At 34.9% G+C, this 23,237-nt stretch overlaps 1 protein-coding gene across 1 annotated transcript in view; it reads right to left on the reverse strand.

Annotated features, from left to right (window-relative positions):
• Nucleotides 1-23,237, reverse strand: part of LOC118738119 (hemicentin-2) — a gene marked incomplete in the record, with an annotated part of 156,383 nt that overhangs the window by 54,751 nt on the left and 78,395 nt on the right. The window contains 4 exon segments of the mRNA XM_036469038.1: nt 1,854-2,028; nt 8,137-8,339; nt 10,170-10,320; nt 16,651-16,799. Coding sequence (XP_036324931.1) covers nt 1,854-2,028; nt 8,137-8,339; nt 10,170-10,320; nt 16,651-16,799 — 678 coding nt within the window.

Raw genomic sequence — 23,237 nt, forward strand, 5'->3', positions numbered from 1 at the left:
ACCTATGGAGACAAATCCGGGTCCACTCTCTTCAGAGACTTGTTGCGAAAATTCTTGCAGTGGTCTAACACACCATTAAATATATTATTTTGCAGTGCATGTATTAATACCAATACACGTACAATTGTAGGTGTAATACTTTTACAGCAAAATAAGTGCCATAAGAAATATGGCGTCGCTAGAGACACAACTCATAAAATAACGATAAAGCAGCAATCAAGATACAAATTGATGTAATGGCAAAAACAAAAAATACGGCTGCGAGTTGTGGCATCATTTTTGTCTGTATCTATAGATATATACATACATATATACATACAAATATGCACAGATACAATAATACTTAGTGGATTGAAGATATGAACGAGAGAAAAAGCACATGGACTGCTTTAAGAAGATAGTCAACCTTTTATACATTAAAAATGAAATGATAAACCAAGTGGTGTTTGTTAACTGGCTTAACTTGCCCGCTCCCAAATAACAAACATTTTTACTCTGTGATTTTTATAGCCGCGATTCCAGATGCATTGGGTAATGTTGTCAGTATAGTCAGCAATGCAATTATCGATTTTTGTAGAAATTCTCTTATTGCATATTTTACGGTACAAAATATATTTTTATTAATGTACCATAAGGTGGTAACAAAATTCACCGGTTACAAGAAACCCACAGAATGCGAAAGGAGTTTAAAAATTGACAGGAACTTTATCCCGGGTAACAATTTATTATAAACAGTGCAAAATGCACCTTTAAGCGGTATTTAGGCTCCTTTTGAACAAACTTTGTTTTTAACCAATAACAGTTATTTTTGATTTTTAAATTATATGCCTTAGATAACAGCTATCGAAGACTTTTATATATTTAAAGTCATGAATCAAAATCAGTCACTGACTTATATTTTTTAAATCATACTTACAAAGGTCATTTATATAAGTCGTAGTAAACTTTTGTTGCCAAAAAATGCGTTGCTTTTGCGCAATTTTTTTTAATGCATTTCCTTCCATACAAAGAATATTCGACAATTTTTTTTGTATGAAAAAATGCGTTATACAGTCAGGAAAAAGGATCATAAATAAACGCTTTTTTTAGTAACTGGGAGCTTGCACTTTATTTTACTAAAATTTAATGGGCTACAAAAATTGCATACTCAAAAAATTCGGGAAATTCTGTTTAAAAATTTGAAAATTTAGATGCATTTTGCAATTTAATTCTGCGGTTGAAAATCTACAGGAAAGGTCCATAAAATCAAAAACCAAAATTTTTTGTTGTAGCAAGCCAGCAAATTACTATTTTGTTCCAAAGTTCATTGAATATAATGATTACATAATGGCACTATTATTCCTTTGAAGGCTATTAAGTCAGCTTCCAAACCCACATATTTTTATATTTTTATCTTCTTCCTATCGAGATATTTAAGATTTTGCCTATCAATACGCCCAAATGGCATACTGTGAGGCGTATAAATGAGCAAATGAAAAGGAGCTTTAGAACAAATGCTAGATACCTACTTTAGGAGCCAAATATCGCACATACACCCGGAGTATGTACATAAATAAATGTGTATAAAAAGGTATATAACCGTACGCATTCATCAGATATATTTACGAAGGATAAAAATTGGTACTGACATGTGATCAGAGTGGGCGAATTCAGTTAAGTGGAAACGGTGCCAATTTAAAAAGTTGCCGAGTCGTCAAGGAAAATTACCACAAAAAGAACGGCTTATCAAATAGAAGTAGTTTTATGATATTCACTTCTGTAACAATGACGTCCACCCACGTATAGATACATACATACTTACATGCATATGTACCTCTGAAAATTCTTAGAAAATTTTATTGAATTCAACTTACCGTAAGGCCCCAATTGTGCCGCTACTCGCACTCGCTCGATTACAACTGGCGGTTCACTGCGTCCCTTCGCATTGACGGCATACACCAAAAATTGGTATTCTCGGCCGGGCTCCAAGCTGTTGAGGCGAAATTGTGGTTGTGGTTCTTGCATGCGCAGTACCGGTGCTGACGTTGCCTAAAAGTATGCAAAATATGCCAGTTAAAAAGAAAAGTAAATCTGCTAGTAACACATAGCCATAAGCATGAATACACACATTCACACACAAGAGTACAAGAGTACAAGAGTACAAGAGTACCAGGCAAATTCGAACTGGAATAGATAAGAAAATGTAACAAATGTAGGATGAAGTGCGGCAAAGCGTGCGATGGACCATTTTTCGCGGCAAGCAGTCTGTGTGCTCAAGACAAAAATATCTGAAAACTTTCCTTTTACTACAGTCAAAAGTGCCACGGAAAATATTTGTAATAAATTTATGATTCGGAAGTCCATTTCAATTGCTGAACCGATCGGCAAATATGACAGCAGTTTGGGTGTGACAGCTTTTAAAATCTATTGCCGCAAATTCTAACAAAGCCACTTGCCATTTTCGGCAGAGCAAAACTATTCAAAACTCTTGACAACAATAGCTCAAAAGGATTCCACTAACTTGAAGTAAAATGCGTAAGAATGTCACCACAGACGCCTTTTCGCTTTAGGCTGAAGTGTGTTTTCTTTTTGCTGGCAAATATTTATGCAAGGTAGTAGAAGAGAAATGTAAGAGTTTTAGGGACAAGAACAAGTAAAAATTTGCTAACAAATAACTCAGAAAAAAACAAATTTACATAGTCATATTCGTTTCGCAGCGATACGAAGTTCAAACGTCTAACTTTCGCGAGTTCATTCCCATATTTGACATATGGAATATCTGGTCTTCTTTAGATTCGCCAGATCTCATGCCACTTTGTTATAGTCCAAGTATTTTCAATACGGTGTTTTACACAATACGCTATAAAAGACCTTAGAGCCGATGCTTAGAAAGAATGATATATTCTTATATAGAAATTATTAAAAAAAATTCAGAAATGCAAAAATTTTTTTTAATAGCGTTGCCACCTATTGTTTATTAATTCTGTATTTAGAAAATTAAGACACAATATTGCTATCTATGGGTACTAAAAAAAAGCTCTTAAACAATTATTTGCCTATATAGTAAATGCTAACAATTAACATGGGTTTTAAAGCCCATACCCCGCTCCGCTGCTACTGAAAATTACCATTAAAAAAATGTTTGTTAATACTGTTCTTTAAAGAAGTTTTTAACAGGAAGAAAACGTGTATTTTATGTCTAATATACTTTTTGTTCTAACTACAGTGCCACCATTAAATTGTCCATATCTTACTAAGTCTTAACTAAACATGCCAGATCATAATTACGTCCTTACCAAATATCTGCCATCTAACGAAACCAGTTTTGGCAAAAATATTTTTGCTTACATAACCAGTACATATTTATTACAAAAAGCAGCCAAATCGGCCTATAAGTATGTTAGACATAGGGCTTTTATTTTTTTCTCGGTATAATTTCCGTTGGAAACGCCCATATGGCATTATTTCCTATGGCTTTATTGCACGGTGCCCTTTTTTTGCAAAATTATATTTTATCGAAAGGATAAGTTTCAATGAAATCGGTGCATTAGTATGAATTTTCTAAATATCTCGACTCCAGCGCCACCCAGCGATTCCTAATGAACACACGAACCGTAATGAGTACACACGCAACACCTCCACCAAACTTTCATAGCAATCGAATGATTCATTTAGGAGTCCATAGCTAAATATCATGCCGTACACTTGTAAATTCTCCTTATTTAAAATTTCATTCAGTAATCTCCACTCGTAAAAAGCCTTCACTTCTGAGCGATTAGGTGCTGGAGCTTTACAAGATTTCCGAGTAAACGTATGTATGTACCCGTATATAGAAATTGGTTATTTGCGTAAACTGATTTATGTATGCGAAATTTGCATATTCTTCATATCGCTCTTAACTAAAAAAATATCTATTAGTGCCAAGCTCGTCGAATCACTTTAACCCAAAGTCGTATAATCTTTGAGCGAAAAACTTAAATGAACTATTTTTTTTTTAGCCCATAACATCCAACTGAGTTTCAACACTAAAATGCTAAAGAAAGTAGAGAAAAGTAAGGCAGAATGTGGAAGAAAGTAGCAAATACAACATCAAGAAGAGCGCACACACATACATAAATAGTTGGCAGGCAAAGCAAGTAGCAATAATCGAACAAGTTGCAAAAGTTTCCCAAACAATTAATCATCCTTGCAAACTCCATTATAAACTTTGTGTTCAATGCAGATCTTCGCAATTTTTCTTTGCAGATTTCTTATTTTCTTTACAGATTAGGCTTGGTCTTATCAAAATTCTTTGCTCTTATCTTTCGTTTATATGTATGGTTGTATGTATGTATGTTAGTGAACAACTTGAGTTTGTTTAGTGTAATAAGTATAAGTGGATGTGTTGTTTTCCTTTTTGACCAGTAGGAGCCTAACTGACCACTTGTCTGTGCGTCTATAATTTATAAGCACATCCCGTACATATAAAAAATATATGACCGAAAATATCTCGAATACGCTAATACGAACACGCACGCCAAATATATGTATGCACATTAGGGCGGTTCTTAATTGTAGGAAGCATATTTTTACATCCGATTTGCTAAGCTTCAACCCCTTCGTCGATATTACTATAGTCAAAGATATCAAATACAAAATTTTGGTCCCGATTGGAGACGGCTAAGGCGTGTCGCACAGGAGGCAACGTTCAGACTTAACCGTCTCCAATCGAGACCAAAATTTATGTTTGACATCTGTGACCGTCGTATTACCGATTGAAGGGGTGAGACTGGAAAATTCGTTCATTTGAGTTTTAAGTACCACCTTAATGCACATACGCAAGCATACTACAACCCAGCAAAAACTTTTCTTACTTACTTTTTGTATCGACAAAATTTTTTACAAATTTCCGCTAACCTCCAATGACATGCCCAGGTTAAACTAGAAGTCATGTGGTGAATTTCGAAAAGCGCTTACTAATCGAGATTCAGCACTCACCTTCTAGTTTACAGAACACGTTACCTACGAGAAAGTGAAAAATATTGTCTTGCGTTACTCCCATCGATACAAAAAGTAAGCGCTTACCAAAGAATCAAAGTTTTTGCTGGGAATTCATGGTGATATATACAGTTAGTACACGTGTATGTATGTATGTATGTAAGCTATACTTTCGGTAGCATCGCGTTTGCTGTAAAGTTCGAAATATCTTTGGAAGTTCTTAGCCATGGCTTTATTGTTGATTCTTGTCTAGCCATTGACTGCGCTTCCCTTTACGAGTATTACAGTTACTTTACTTTGCACTGTATCTATGTTGTTGTTGTTTACATTATAGATATTCTACGTTGTGTTCTCCTGCTTCTTCACCACCTCATTTTCCAAATTTTTGTTGCAATTTGCTTTACTGTTCGTCTACAACAAAGATTTGTCGATTGCTTCAACTGGCTCGATTGGCCGCCGCCAGGCTGATAGCGACGGTAGCGAGGTTATGGGCAAAAAGCTACTCGGTTCGGTCTCTTTAAACGGTTACGCACAAATTCCCACTCAAGTAAGTGGAAGTAATTTATTGTGTGTCCCTTTTGTAACTGGCAATCAGTGAAGCGCTTTCTTCTACTTATTCCATAAAGCTGTGAGTTGTTGAGCTTGTGAGCACGTGCATCCCTTACCATCGACTGGTGGGAGCTTCACTTCACGTTGAACTGAAACACGCATCGGTTTGTTCGTTCAATGCATTGTTTGGCTTATTAAAAAAAAACGCTTTATTGTTTCTTCGCTGTTCTTCGAGTGGAAGCAAAACTATGAAGCTAATAATAGTTGCGTAACAGCAATAGGACGATAACGTTATTGCTACATTTCTTTAAGATAACGTTGTTGTTGCTGTTTTTTTATTGCCATCACTCTGGCTCAATGTGTTGGAATGTGGCACTTGCGGAAGCAAGGGTTACATACATACATATGTATAAGTACATGTGAGTATCTGCAAATGGCAACCAATAAGCAATTCACATCTCGCTATTCATTTTTCGCATTACCCTGACCCTGACAATGGCAAAGGCCCAAAACATTAGCATTCCTAGCTGTCATTTACCAAGTGTATGTACATATACGCTTGTGCTTGTGTGTATGGTGTTTGTTACAAACATACTCAACAGCAGAAAGTCATTTGGGTCCGCTTGAGCGATAATTGACCGTATGAATTACAAAGTTCTTTTTAATTTGAATTGGCAGGCGGATAGTCATAATTGTTGGCCAACTCACTCATGTGTGCAATTATTACGGACATACATACTTACACATGTATGTACATATGTATTTGTGAACTTATGAAGTTACATACATAGCTAATTGAATTAAATTGAATGACGAAGCGCTTATGCAATTGTTCTTCATAACATTTAGTGGACATTCGGATGGGGCGTATGAGTAACTAATCGTTGTGTGTGCAATAGGTTGAACAACAAATTTAGTACACAACAACTTCATAGTATTAAAGGCAACAAAATGTAGTGCTTTTGTGAACAATGGCCTTTTATTTGGCTAAAATTTTGCACTAGAAGTAACTGAAATTAATTTTTTCTTTTCTTTTTTCTTAAAAATTATGAATTTCAATATGCTGAATATGAATATGAATATTAGTATGGATATGAGTATGAATATGAATATGAATATTAATATGGATATGAATATGAATATCAATATAAAAAAAAAACTTGGTGTAAATTTATGAGTTTTGGTACAACTCAATCAGATTTGTACCGAAATTCACAAATTTATACCAAATTGTACACCTGTATGTTACTCGAGGAACATGAATTTCGGAACTACTAAACATTTTGGTGTAAAATTTCTGAAATTAGAAATCCAGGATATTTCATAAAATATTTTTTTTTATAAAAAAATATGAAAATGGGAAAACGGACATGCATGTACATATTTATGTATGAAAATAGACCGATTGATTTCAATCAGATCTACATAACGCAGCAAATGGAATTTGTTCAAGCCAAGTAGGCTATTTTGTCTACCATCGGTACACCCAAAATTCTAATAATTTTTATTTTTTTTATTCATGTTATATTTGAATGGGAATGGCCCGCAGTGCTCTAAAAATGGCAGAAAAACCACATACCCCAATGTCTGCAAACAGCATATTGAATTAAGTTTTTTTTTCTGCGAATTACCTAACCGGTGGTATTCAAAGGTTTTTCTAAAAATATTTATACATACATATACATATTCATAAAATACGGAGAAATAAATAAGAATTGTTAATAACTTCTTAAAGAGCAGAAGGAAGTACCTTCCGGTGTTCTTTAGTGGATGTTAAGTTAGTATGAAAGTACTCGATACGCTCAAGTTTAACAACAACAAAAACTTCAGGGGCGTTAATCTTCCACAGCCTGAATAATTCACAAGGCAGGTTCGCTTATTAACTGTTGCCAAAAATAGTAATCATGCCCCAATTTCGCTGAAATTTGCTTATGTAGTATTTTTGCAACGAATAGTAAATTTTGTCAGATTTTAACTAAACTTTGTTTTTGTATGGCTAATGGGTGCGGAAGCGAGGCAATTTCGATCGTAATTCCAATTTTCGGTAAAACTAAGGCAATAATCGGATTTCATTAAAACTCTGTAATAATTATCATGAAGGAAACAAAAGATATCTTGCGTTCCTAGTGAGGCAACTAAGTTCTGTTACAAAATATTCAACATAATTGGATTTTCAACTTCTTAGTAGCCGAATGTATGGCTATAACTATTCAATGGCACTGACACTGACAATTCAATTGTAGTATTTCCCAGTGCGAGAAGACCTATATATTACTATAGTTTTCGAATATGAAATATATAGAGTTTCTCTGATTAAATTCATTTAAGCATAAGTCATCAATTTCCACATCTAAGATGCCCATCAAATTTAAAAAATTTCACATACGCAACATACACTCACATGCACAAACTCTCTGCTCTTAATGAAGTTCGTTGGCTAAATACTCGTACATACATACACAACTTGTTTGCTATTTGGTTGGTTACAAAGCCATTGAGAATGAAGATAATTTGCAATATTTGCCTTCACTTGCACTCAATCATACCCTCTCTGTATGTAAGTGAGTATATATGTGGAATGCACACAATCGCATGTAAATTGGTAAATACATATGTAATCTGCTTACATACCTGGTCGTTCATTGTGGAGAGCTCATTGTCGCCTACATTAGCGTCGGCAAAACTACGCCCTGCATCGTTGGCATACAGTGGATCGCCACCAATCACTTCTAGCAGGAAATATTGAGTGAGCCCACCATCATTGCCAGCCACACAAACTACCTCCAAGACAGTGTCGTTGCGCAGCTCACAAGCCTTCGGGGCTTCCGGTGTATCTGCAAAGAAATTAAAGTTATAATTAATTACTTATTGTATATATGTTTCTATATAGGTATGTAGTAAATACATACAATGTAAATATGTTTATAAGTTCATATGTATGTGTATGGATGCCAATCGAACCAGTATGTAATGAATACACGCACAACTTGCATGTTTACAATCACGAGTCGCACTGTCTACTCAAATATATGCACAAGGTACATATCCGATGTATACATTTATGAAGTGTAAATTGTCTTGCAGGAAAGTTTTTGGTACATATGATTTCTAGCAACTTATTGCTAATGCCTCTAGGATACATTTAGGTACACTGGTCGAAAAAATACATAAAATATGTGTTTATTTTGTTTTCTGCTTCTAAGCTTTCCATATATTTTAACAAAATTTTATCAAAAAATAGACAGCTATAAATAAAACCGTGTCAAACCGTGGCGCTAATTTCTGCAAAGACGAAGATGAAAATCAATTAACTGACGTCCAGATTACACGTGGGATTTGGAGAGAATACTTCTCAACGCTTTCGAATAGGGGCACAGGTGGCGCGAGTGCCGATGTATAGGGAAAACAGCAATAATGGGACTTAAAAATAACACAGACCCATGAATCGATGAAACATGCCACTTTTATTCATTTTACTTTTTTTGAGCCAATAAAGTTGGTAGGATGAAATTCGAGGGTGTGATCGTATATTTTTTTCAAAAATAATTTTTGCTAAATTGCAAGGATACAATTTTAAAAGGACGTTATCAATACCTAATCGGCTTTATGCCGCAAAAGTGAAAACGCCGTGATACCCACACTGTTTTTCAACATGCACTGCGTTTTTTTAAATAATATTTTGAAGTTATCAAATTTTTAAAATTTCAATGTCCTCTTAAAAGAAATTCTATCGTCAGAGAGAAAAACTAAAAACGCAGTTTTAGTATACTTGGCACATGGTTTCACGAATAAATATACTGATTTTTGTGAGTAAAGAATTTACTGTCGCACAGTGATATAGAAGTATTGGTTTCAAGTAAAAAAAAAAAAAACACAAAAAAGTTTAAAGTTTTTAAGATTGGAAGGTCCTGCTAAAGGTCAACATAACTCTTTTTTTCTACTTTTTCCTAAATTATCAATCTTAAAATTTTTAAAGTACCGTTACATTTTATTTTGCTATTCCCTTCCCACTATCGAGCTAATTGCTTTTGTTTTGCTGCCAGCATATGTAATAATATCTCTACATATTGAAAATTCAACTGGTTTCTAATGTACTAGTTTTTGCTGCATTAAGCACTTACCTTCGAAATTCCCACAAAGATACTATGTATTTACAAAAATAAGCATTCGTCTAAGTATAATCGGCAGTGAGTGTGTTTACAACTACCTCTGCTGAAACCTCAATTGCCGTTTATGGAGTGTTTAAATTGCTCATTGGCTAAGTGCTTGCACAAGCTCGTGCGACTCAACAAATGCCCCAATGGCGATGGCAAATATATCGTTGTTGTTGTTGTTGTGGTTGACTGTGTGTCGTTGAGTGGGAAAATTGCAATTTGGGAAAAGAAAAGTGAGTAGAAACCGAAAATTTCAAAGTATTACATTGTGGCGCTCTCAAAATAAAGCGGAATTTTCATCCCTTGATCCGCATTTGGTTTTGGATTCGTCTCTAACGGCGAAATCCGCACTGGTTTTGCTGCATTTAAACATTTACACATCGAATTGGCTGCCCAGTGAGCTTAATAAGAAGTTGGCTTTGATTGCGGTTGAATGCATTTATAGAGCTTTTGGGCAGATTATTTCATACGTACTTACATACATATTTAAGTATTTAGATTTTCACTTACTTGCTGGTAGAATGTGCACCAGACATGGCGTTGTTTGGCGTCCCACAGAGTTGCTGGCCCAGCAGGCGAGCGTTATCAGCTCGGAGTCAGTTTGTGGCAGATATGTTACGGTGCTGACCAGCCCATTCGAAGTGATTCTGGAGTTGAGTACCTGCGCATAAGAGCAAAGAAATACACCATTTATCGCAATGAAAATTCTAAAAATCACCTTAAAGCAAAAGAGATTCAAGTTTTTTGCATCCTTTGCGGATGCAGATATTAAAATAAATATTTATTTCCCATAAATACGAATATGAAAGTGTCCATACGGCAACTATGCGCTTGTGGATTTGAAAATCTTAAATGAAATATCTCAAAAGTTACGCGCGCCCCCGGTGGATGTAGAGTATGGGTACTAAGTAAAGTACAGTTATAAAAAGCAAACGCACACGACCGCCCCACAACCAGCTAGGGAATACAGCGGTGAAGAAGATGTGGCAGGCAGGCAGGAGCTTTAAACACTGCAAACTGCGAGTGATACGAGTGTGGGAGTCCACAGGCGACGTCCAAGGCGTGCAACGAAGAAGAGATAAATAATTTATTGTCGCACAACTTTATTAGATTTTCCTGTAGTCACGTACGGCTCTGGTTGTCTGCGCGCGTCGCTCACTTGTTTCTGGGTTTTTGCACATGCATACTTGTGGCGCTGCTTCATTGGGTGCTTTAAAGAAATTGCAATTGTACTGCAGCAGAGTTCCTGCCCGAGGCTGAAAATGGCATGACTTCGAATGACCGCCATAGCTTCAGCTGGTATATAGCAACTAGCATCTGGCGGAGGAGGAGGGAATATCGCTTCGTGGTTGTGTTAACTTTTAAAAGGAGAAATTTCATATTGAAAATACTCAGAAAATTGTAAACGTTTTCGTGCGCGCGTACGTAGCTGCAAATGGCACAAATGTTAACAACACAACAATATAACTGAGTTCCGAAGGTGACGCTTTGGCAGATTCATTGAAGCAATGTAAAGTGTAGCACCCAGTTGAAAAATGGGATGGAGCGTACAGAGGAGTTTATTTTTATGAACAGTGAGTCGCTGACCGTTTCAGGAGAGTCAACAAATTGTAAAAATAAATAGAGGAGAAGAGTACGACAGCAAAGGCTCTAAACTTATAAAGGAAATTAATTTGAAGTTTTGTGGTTGCACAAACTTAGATGCAAAATTCATTTTACTTTATTTTTATAAGTATTTATTTTTTATCAAATATTCAGCATTTTTACTACTACATATTCATGAAATTAGTTTGGGTGTGCACCTCGGTTTGTCCAGCCGACGAAGGTTTTTCTTATACAAAGCAATCGCCGCTCGATGGCCAAAGGAAAATATTCAAGTGTATTTTTGTTATGGAAAAGTTTCTCATAAAAACCATTCACAGTTAGTAGGCAGTGCTATAACTTAGATACGTCCTTGACTTTAAGGCACATACCACAAATTGGAGGAGACGTTTGACAAAATTTTAGAAAAAATGCGAACATCAAGAATATTTTTATTTCTATGGTTACAGTAATGGTAATGGCAATGGAAATGTTAACGGTACTAGCAATGGTAGTGGTAATGATAAAATGATTAGTAATGGTAATGGAAATGGTCATGTTAATGGTACTGGTAACAGTAGTTGTAATCGTGTTTGTAATATTAATAACAATTGTAATGATAATAGTAATGTTAATAGTTATGGTAATGGTAACAATAGTGATAATGGTAGTGGTAATGGCAATGGTAATGTTAACGGTCTTGGTAATTATAGTTGTAATGGTACTGCTAATAGTAATAAGAATTGTAGTAATACTAGTAATGGTAATAGTAAGGTGTTAGTTACGGTAATGGTATTGTTACTCGCTATGGTTATGGCAATGGTAATGGTAGTGGTGATGGTAATATTAATGATTGTGGTAATGGTAATAGCAGTTGAAATGGTAATGGTACTAGTAAAGGTAAAGCTGTATAAAAACCTATACTCGTTCATACTCTGTATTTATCAATACATACAAATTTCGATACCAAGTACACACTACATATGGGGTAGAACTGTTTCCGTGGCGTTCGGTAGAGACAGGGAGATGACAAATAAGCTGATCATCAAAAAAATTTTGTCACTCTAAATGACTCTCACACCTAGGTAAAAGCACTTTCTTCTCAAGATTGGTTGCATAAAAGTGCCTACCGTTAACGGAAACAAAACTGGCGTTGGTATCTTAACTAAATAGAAAGGAGACGTTTGAAGATTTGATTCTATGTTGATGATAAGATCCCCAAACCCTTGGCATTATTTTGGCAATATAAACCGGTCTTTGCCAAATTTGGGGTTCACCACCGAAAGGGATCCGCCGGATCTTCATCTATATGATTGAACCTTCATTGGGTCAGTTAAACACTAGTGGAACAGACCGTCAATCGATAAAGAAGACTGAATTTCCAAAGACCTATGCAAGCTCCGCGAGAGTAAGGTGTCTTTTACTGACAATTCCAAAGCCGACACTTGATTTCTCGAAGCCACCACCAGAAACTTTGCAACTATTTTCTCGGAGACATCAAGGAATTCTGAGTGCCCTCAATCAATGAAGGTCTAGCTAGGTATTAACTGTCACTGAGCAGATGAAGCTACACACAACTTGTGGGATTTCTCACTGGACACATGTCATGGCACAAATCTTTGACTGCGCTCGGCATATATGATAGCTCCATTTCTTCTTCCTGCCTTGTAGAGGAACACGTTTGGTGCCTGTAGTCCGTTCTAAGGTTTAAACAGAGAAAAAATCTAAATTTATTTACTTATGACTATTTGATTTATTACTCTTTGCAAAGTGTGATAATTTTGAGTACTGTATAGATAGATCAGATAGATCCTTTTACCCTAAAAAGTCTCCTTTACTTACGAAGTTCAAAAAACTCAATTTCTACCCCATTAAATACAACTTTACTCTTCAAAAAATACTTCTTTCGTAAGGCAATACTTTCTTGAAGGCTCCTTACTGCCTTTCGGAAGACTAACTGACAGATCTGCTAATGAGGAGGTCTTAGCCTTATGCTGTTCATCTTTTACAAATAAGTTTTTTTTGACTAAATTAATTTAAACAAGTAAGAAAGTCTAAGTTCGGGCGGAGCCGAACATTAAATACCCGGCGCAAGTATTAAAGATATGTTTTCCACATTTCCGAAAGCTACCGCTACATGATAAGCCGGGGTGTATACATTTTAAGTAAATTAGCGTCCTTAAATTTCGAAATATTGAAATTTCAATCATATCTGAAATTTACCGTTATATGAAAAGCGGCCTCAATTTTAGTCCGATTTCAACAATTTTCAACGGTTTGCTTTTATGTGGCAAGCCCAATAACCATACCGAGCTTGGTATAAATTGCTAGAACGGTTAGCGAGATACATATATGTGATCACAAGTGGGCGGTGCTACGCCCATTTTCCAAAATTTTGTCATAAACGTATTTCTTGGTAAAGAATTGTTGCAATCATCAATTTTGAATAAATTAGCTTCAATATTTACTGATTTATCGAAGATTTTGTATTTCTCGAAATTACCGTTATATGGGATGTGGGCGTGGTTATTGTCCGATTTTAGAAATTTTCGGCCAGTTGGTATGCTGTACCAGGACCAACAACTGTGCCAAGTTTGGAAGAAATTGGTGTAGCGGTTACCAAGATATACACATGTAACCATAAGTGGGCGTGGCTACGTCCATTTGCCAAAATTTTGTAATATTCTTATTTTTCGTCTAAAACTCATTGTAAATATCAATTTTGAGTGAATTATCTTCAGTAGTTACTAAAATATCGCAGTTTTCGTTTTTCTGAAAATTACCGTTATATGGGAGGTAGGCGTGGTTATTGTCCGATTTTTAAAATTTTCAGCCATTTAGTATGTTGTACTAAGGCCAACAACTGTGCCAAGTTTGGAAGAAATTGGTGCAGCGGCTACCAAGATATACACATGTAACCATAAGTGGGCGTGGCTACGCCCATTTTCCAAAAATTTATAATATTCATGTTTTCCGTCTGAAACTCATTGTAAGTATCAATTTTAAGTGAATTATCTTCAGTAGTTACTAAAATATCGCAGTTTTCGTAATTCTTAAAATTACCGTTATATGGGAGGTAGGCGTGGTTATTGTCCGATTTCGCCCATTTTCAATACCATCCGTCCTACGCCCAAAAGAAGTTCACGTACCAAGTTTCGTTAAGATATCTCAATTTCGTGTGCACAGACGGACGGACGGACGGACAGACAGTCACCGCTTAATCGATTTCTCTTTTCATTCTGATCATTTATGTATACATTTGTCTATATCTATCTCGATTCGTTTTGCCTGTTACAAACAACCGTTATGTGAACAAAGTTATAATACCCTTGTGCACAAGTGCGCTCGGGTATAAAAATGTATATATTGTTCTTTTTAAAACAATAAAAACTAATAACTAGATGAAAATTAAATTAAAAAGAAAAAATAAATCAAGATAAATTAAAAACGAATAAAAATGGTTTTAAAAATTAATGGACCTCAAAAAAATAATACGTATCCTTTTTAAAATAATGAAATCTAAAATTTAAAGTAAATTAAATTAGAAAAAAATACTAAATCAACAATGGAGAAAATAGCACTTAAAAATTAGTAAAATTAACACAAACTTAAAATAAAATCTAAAAATGTAAATAAAATTAAATTAAAAAAAGAGAAAAAATATTAATAATTAAAAGATCCTAAAATTGAATGAAATAATTAAATAAATTTTTTCTATCAAAACAAAGTCTAAATGTTAATTCAAAAAAATTTTAAATTAAAAATAGAACAAAAAACCCAAATACACATGTTTCTCAAAATTTTAATGAAATTAAAAAAATATATGCGTATATTTTTCTTAAACAAAAAAAACAAAATTATTAAAATATGAAATATTAAATTTTTTTTTTTAAATAATTAAATGCATATAACAAGAGATATATATTTCTCATTTTAAGACAATAAAATCTAATAACTAAATAAAATTAAAATAGAAAATATAAAAAGTATATAAAAAAAAATCGCTGCCCGAGGTTCCGAACGCATATCTTTCGCAAGGGCTTTTCTCACTCGGCCATTGTAACTGTTGGAGCGACGCGAGCTAAACAATATACAAGTGCTTTCTTTCAAAATAGATTTTCACCACGAGTGGTAAGTGAGAAAGCTTTTTTTTATGTTTTTTATACTAGAATAACAAAAGTCTTTCGAACTTGTCTTTGTTTTACGAAAGACTTTTTACTTCCTTAGCCAGAATTGCCCTGTAAATATGTATGCCATGATATGACAGGGCAATAATCAAGTGAATGCCTTTCGTCGTTGAGTTTTGAAATACGAGTTTGGTAATATTGCACTTAATTGAAATAAAAAAGTCCTCACCGATCCGTATCTCTGCTTTATTCATTAATCGGTTGCCATGGCGTATGAAGAATTTATCAAGAAAAATCTCAAGCCACTGCAAATTTTCTGTTTATTAATTTATCCTTCCAAGGAAAACGATACATGGCTTACTAGAATGTGTAATTTCGTGAAGAGTAAAGTTGTATTTAATGAGGTAGAAATTGCGTTATTTGAACTTAGTAGGTTAAAGAGGCATTCCATGGTAAAGGATCTAAGAAAGATATGCAGTACGCAACATTATCTTTTAAATCACACTTTGCAATAGAGTAATAAATATGAAATAAATATGAAGAAAATTCGATTTGGCTGCATTTATTACGCACCATGGACAAAAATTTGGCAGTTTTCAGCATGAAAATTTGTATAAACCTTAAACTATGGTGGATACCCCCTAACGTTTTGCTATCGTATGGGGGCCGACCCGCTCTAATGTAAGTACATACTAAACCCCATATCCAAAACTCTTGTGAAAGTGAGTGCATTGATTAAGAAACCAGTCCGTGCCGCCCTATCAAATATACTACAAATTATATCAAATCTTTGTGACATAATCGATAACCTGCCCTTAAACTAGATAATTCTGCCGACAAAATTGATGCTGATTTTACAGCAAAAATTTACTTATGCAACATAATTCTGTGCAGATGTTCTATTCAGAAATTCCTTCTACCAAATACAACTGCAGCGCCGTGATTTAGAAATTGCAGTAATCCCACTGTACCACTCAGCATTTGTCTTCGAAAGTAAACAGTAAACCCCGAGATGCATAAAATGCACAATGGTATTTACATTAATGATTCCCTCTACTTTACCGATAGTCACGCACTGTAGCAAGAAAGCGCTCAGCTGGTACATATGTTGCTAGCCATTTCTCTACGTTGCCTTACCTCACCGCATGCGATGATAAATTTCAATTATTGATTAGAAGCACAATTTAATACTAAAGCTTAGTATGTATGTATGTGTACAGACTCATACATACTACATACATATACACGAGCTTACTTATGTCAAGTTAAAACCTTATACTAACCGGCGACACATTTCTTGTGTTGTTGTAGGTCCAACTGAATTTCACTGAGTCTGCGGGATCCGCATCCACTTCACATTTTACCTGTACTGAGTGTATATTGAGCGCACCAAGTGATGTTTGCTCGGTACCCGGCCGGCATCGGGGCGAATCTGCAATTGAAGAGGAGAAGAAGGCGGTATATGTAAATGTACAATATTTATGTAAATATATACATATATATATATACGTATTTTGTTTGGTTTTTGCTTTAACTGCAATAAGAAGAAAGTAAAACACGCAGACGTAGTGAAGCGGCAGGCAGTTAAAGATGCAGTAGCGGAATATGGTTGCATTCGTTACACTGACATTGCGGTTGCAGCATTGCGGTTGATGGCGACTTGCTTGCAATAAATACATCCGCATATATGTATGTGTATGTGCATGTATAGATATAACCAAGTTTTGTTTGGTTTACTTCAAGTGCCTCAAGGCGAGTAATTAACATGGTTCAGTTCGGTGTTGTGGTTATTTTCTGTGTGGGTATGCGTGTTTAGCTAGGTATGTACATATATGTGCATGTGTATGTGTGTAATTGCAATCGAGTGAGATGAGCCAAGAAACGTTTACTTTCATATGACTCTGTCAAATGTACATATTGAAGCATCATACGCAGATATACATGTAAATATCCTTTTTCATCCATGTGTTGGTTTTCGGTATGTACATTAGCGTAGACCGAAAATCCGCTTTTTTATAATATTGATTGGTTATAACAACAAGTAATTTTTAGCAAAAAAAAAAAAACGGCTTCAACTCTCACATAAAAAAAAAAAATATATATATATATATATCTCACCTCTGAGACACTACCTTTCCGATGCAAAAAGAATTATCGAAATCGGTTGACGTGGTCCAAAGTTATTCGGTAACATACAAAAAAAAAAAATAAAATAAAAATATTCCGACGAACTGACAACCTCCTCCTTTTTGGGAAGTCGGTTAAAAATATGGTTCATAGTGATCTATAAACGATGCCTAAGATATTGACCAAACATTGTCATCTTTCATACAGATTGTTTTTAGAGCATTATGAACCATACTTTTGCTATTAGCAATCATTATCTTAATACAGCGGCGAAAATCCGCGCAAGTCGCTGCATGAAGCGTGTATTTAGGGTACGAATTTGGGGTTTAATGCTCTTAAATTTAAAGAAAAATACTGGTTGAAAAGACCTACCTAGAATTTGATTAAAAAGGCTTAAAAAAGGATCAGTCCAGTGTCTTTGTATTGAATGACCAGTATATTCTCTGAGCTATTATTTGACCAGCAATATGTTAGGGCCGTCAATGGTCGAAAAAAGGAGTTCCCTCTTTTTAATTCGTTTCATACTGCGGAAATTTGTATTACTCTTATTATTAGCTTAAGGCCCTGTATTATTTAGTATCCGTTTTCGTATTCGCATTTGCTATCGTATGTTATAATGATAATGGTAATAGTAAAAACAATGGTAATAGTGATGGTAGTGGTAATGGTAATGATAACGGTAATGGTAATGGTAGTGAGAACTGTTTTTTTTTCTTAGCATTGGTGATGGTAGATAATAGTAAATAATTAATGGTATTGGAAATGGTAATGGTACTACTAATGGTAATGGTAATGAAAATGGTATTAATAATGGTTATGGTTATGGTATCTGCCTTCGTATTCCCTCTCGGCGTTTCTGCGACAGAACACGAATTTTTACTTTCACAAAAAGCCGCATTTTATTTTTAATCGCTAAATTACTTCACGTTAAGAAAACCGTTTGGTGAAGCTCTAAAATGTCAAGAACGTTCCCACAAAACAACCAAAGGGTAACAAAAATTTTGAAAGCAGTTTGACCGGGAACAAAATCAGAACAAAATGTGCGGAAATGTGTTCGTAAAGAACTAAATGCGAACATAACTCTCGGGAACCTTCTCAAGAAGAACAGAATTATAACGAAACTTTCTTGAATGTTTGCAATGAGAACAAAATGAGAACGAAAGTCTGGGGAACGTTCAGCTAGAGAAAAAAAGAGAACAAAAGTTTTGGGAACTTAACGTTAATAATGAGAGAGACGTCTGCGTGTTGCGATGAGGATTGATTTAAGTGAGAGCATGACAATTAATTCAAGGCCAGAGGGAAGCTGTATCATTTCAACTTCGCGATCGCTTATTATTAGGGTGAACTGTCCATTTCTGGAACATTTTTTCACTTTCTGTACTAGAAAAGTTTGTGTCTTAAGTCTTTCGTTGACCTAATGTGCATTATTATCTTTCACTAATGTAACGCTATGAGTCAAATTTGGTTCTCGCTTCCTTTTTCCGCAGATATCTCGGAGAAGATTTTTTCCAGTTTCGCTCTCTGGCAGAAAGTTCCTGAGATTTTAGTTAACAAATTGTTCTTCGAGAGACAATTCCTTAGACTTTTGTTCCCATTTTGTTCTCTTTCACAGGGGTTTGTTCTTATATAATTCCCGTAGTGAACTTTCTCTGTATTATGTTCTCACTTTCGTTCTTGTGAAAGCACTCACGAATATTTTGTTCTCGTTCAGGTTTGGGTCTTTAAGCGTTCTTGGGAACAAAACCACAAGAATCACATTTTGTTTCGATCATACCTTTTGCACTCGGGCCCTGATTTGAACATGACATCCATATAAAGGCGTAAAGGCATGTTTACACTATCGTATTTTACGGCTCATTCGTAATTTATATCATGCTGAAATCAGGTAATTTTGCATTGAAAACTGTGTGAATAAATTAATTAGAAATGAGGTAATTTATGATAAATTAGGAACCAAGTGAACGAAAAAGCGACACATTAGGGCGATCCAAAGATACGTTCGGGGATTTTTTTTTAAATGGAAAAAAACTATACCCGTATCAAAAAAAAAATTATATTTATTATTTATGATTAAAATGAAATTTATTTTTCCATGTATTTTATTTGGGGAAAACACTTTTTCGTAGAAATGGTGTGGAATTCTTGGAAATCCATACCTTTCCATCGGAAAACTCGTGCTTCGCTTTAGGAGACTTGCAATAACCATACTCAATTGTCTTTGTAAGCATTTTTTAATAATAACTTATTTTTTTTCTGCTTTACTGCTTTTAATTTGTTTTCTTAATTTCTAAAATGGCCGACGTTTCTACCGCTGGTAAGGACAATCTTATAAAAACCAAAAACTTTTTTTTTACCATTGAAAACAAATGTATTTATATGTATATGTGCTTCCATTTACTTAATTCTCATTAGAAATTCTGCAAAACTATGTCACTTAAACCTGGGAGAGAATTCTCAGTTTTGTTGATAACCCTTCCAAAATACATATATTCACTCTCTACACACTTGATAGATGCATTTGTGTGATATGTATGTATGTACATATGTAACTCTTATGCCACGTTACAGTTATTAAGTGCACTATTAAGTATACATATACTTACGTGGAACTACGGAAATGTGTGCGTACATGTATATACTTACATATAGTTAGCACTGCTCAATGCTAAGCTACTGCGAATAGATTTGTATGTATGTATATTAGAGTGAATAATATTTTGTAACGAAATTCTAAATGCATGCTTAATAACTTTTCTAATTTTTGGGTAACGAATTATAAGAGTTAGGACTAGAGATTGGCATGGGCCTAAATTTTCAGGCCCGGCACGAGGGCAAAATCAGCCTTCAAAAACACGCACAAGCCCGCACGTTAAGAATTTTAGCGGGGCCCTGCCCGGCCCGGCCCGGCACGGCGGGACACGCCCCAGCCCGGAAATAAAGAGCCAAATTTTATTGTATGTATACATATCGAGCCCTAACCGCCAAAATAACGTAAGCGACATTTTTTTCAAAATTTTCTTTTTGATGCAGAAATATTCCTCGATTATCTAGATACATTTCTGCATCAAAAAGAAAATTTTGAAATAAATGTCGCTTACGTTATTTTGGCAGTTAAGGCTCGATATGTACATATTTTTAATTTTGCGTTTATGTCCATATGTATATTTACTTAGGTGAATCAATATTTTACATCAAAGATTTTTATAATATATTTTCTGGGAAGTAGAAAAAGTGGAAGGTAGTTTATGTACAGATATGTATGTAAACAAAACTATTAAGTATCATATATTTTCTATCGGTTTCCAAATTTTTTCCTTTTTTGCTTTTCTCTTATCAAAAGAGAGAAAGAATGGGCCCGTGCCCATCGCTAGTTAGGACTGATAGCTCGCGCCTCAATACACAATAGGATATCTCGTGCTCCAACAACTTCAAGGCTAGGAATTTTATATAGCTTTGCGTTCGGCTTAAACCAGCTAGCGTCTGTAATACCTATGAGATTATCCAAGTGACCAATAGATCACGGTTAGATGAGGATACCTGCAGAACAGCTAGACTACTACGCCCGCAAATGGATAAGAAAAAAACAGAACAACCGCTCAGCCACCCAAATGAGAGGACATCTCGAAGATCATGGCCTGTGTAACCGGTAATTGGCTATTTTGTAGGTTGGCTATCTGGTAGACCTCGCTCGCTGTCGTTATTGATGAGTGGTTTTAGAAGGTTGTGCTCTGGTGAAATGCTCGGCCCTGCCGCTGCTCATAGATGAGACTTTGTGCCTATCAGTGGCAATCTCAACAGATGCTGTTTTCATGGTGCTAGATGTTTGAGCAACGGTTTTTCGCACAACACAAAACAACGTAGCATATAGAATTTGGCAAAAAAAAATCTAGGGCACCTTAATGTGAATACATACATAAACATATGTATGTACATATGTAATCACACATGGAAAAGTAATTTGGAGCGAAACACACAAATATGTAAAAGTATCTTTTGCGGAAGTCATTTACCACCACTTAGCTGTAGGGCAAATGCATTTGTGAGTATCTATGATCTCCTTTTTAGGTTTCATATGTAAAGAAGTTGCAGAAAACAGTTGAGTTGTTTAGTGAAAATTAGAGAGATACGACATTTTAAATATGTATACACATGCTTACGAGCATACCACTATATGGAAATATACAAACATATTTGTTGAATGATAAACACTTAATGGAATGCCTTCATAATTTATTTGGAAAATTATTTTATGAACGTATACGAATAACTTGGTAACCAGTGGAATTGTGCAGAAATTTTCAGTAAGTATTTAAGGAATTTAGATACGTACCGCTAACTAAAGGTGAAAAGGAGCCAAGTCCATATTTTTTTATAAATATAGGGTTTGATGCAGAATTACAGCTAATGCGACACTACATCGACTTTTGGTCCAATTTCAAAAAACGGACTTGTTACGTTTTCTCGTTTAGGTAACGATAAGTATGTGTACAAATATTTTTGTATATAACAAATGTATCAAAACTCAATCTATTCTTTTCTTGAAATCGGCTTCTAAGCTACAGGGACTGTCCGTTAAGTAATAATAATAGCAATAACTTGTGTTGCTCATTTTCTCCATATAAAAAATAATTTGTCGAACAAACTTTGTATGGAAGAACCTGCGTGAAAAATTGCCAAAAATCAACGCGATTTTCTTGCAACCTCAAACTTGCACTTTCTTATACTAAAATTAAATGGGCTATAAAACTGCTTTCTTAGAAATAAAAAAAAAAAAAATTTGAATAAAAAGTTGTAAATTAGTATGCAAATTTATTGAATGTTCCTAAGTTTTGCACAAAGTTTGGAGATTTGATTTGTATGCTTTTTGGTGGAGTATGGACCATTTTTTTTTATAAAAAGTTAATGTAAACAACTAAGAATGCAAAACTTTGCATATACTGTGAATAATACACTATGCCTATATTTTTGTTCGTCACTGTTTATCTATTGACAGCAAGCTTTCGAAATACACTCGTTTTTATTACATGCTTATATCCTGGGAAATCAGCCCACTTACCATATGAAAATATACAACAAAGGGAACATAATATAACTATAGTAATGTTGGAAAGCCATTGTCAACTAATTTAACAAAAAAAAAAGCCAGGATCTTTTGACCGTCTCGAGGACCCCTTGAGGTAAAGCATGAAATTATCGACAAAATTATGCACAAAAAATTTAAGTAAATTTAAAATAAGCATTGCGCAAAAAACCAATGACAAAGATGCTTTTCATGATGTTTACTGCGTAATGTCCCTGTGGTTTTCTGTTTCTTCCATTTATTCTTCTGAATTTACCAGCATTTTTTCTGGATAGAGCACAATGAAAGCGCGTGCCATAAATACACACATTCGCATTGTTTTACCACTATCGTTTCCATGACTCGCTTTTTTCCGTTGTTTATTGCTCCAATGTCGCGCTGTCGTGTTGTTTAAGTATAAACTACCTTTTTGCTTGCGCTTCCTATTTTCTCTCTACATTTTTCTGTTTTGTTTTTAATGCTTCACCATGTTTGAATTTTCATTAATTATTCATGGAATTCTCGATTTGAGCTGCGAAGGTGATGGGCTTGAATATGCGGTTGACGTTAGGAGACTTTGACGCGGATAAAAACGAAAATACTTTATGTTCATGCAAACAACAATCGCGCAAGTAAGTACAATGAGTTTTATGATTATTTATGATTACTGTTTGTCTGCTGCAT

This window comes from Rhagoletis pomonella, unplaced genomic scaffold (assembly GCF_013731165.1).
Source record: "Rhagoletis pomonella isolate Grant_MI unplaced genomic scaffold, Rhpom_1.0 Rhpom_scaffold_00004, whole genome shotgun sequence".
Taxonomy (NCBI): domain Eukaryota; kingdom Metazoa; phylum Arthropoda; class Insecta; order Diptera; family Tephritidae; genus Rhagoletis; species Rhagoletis pomonella.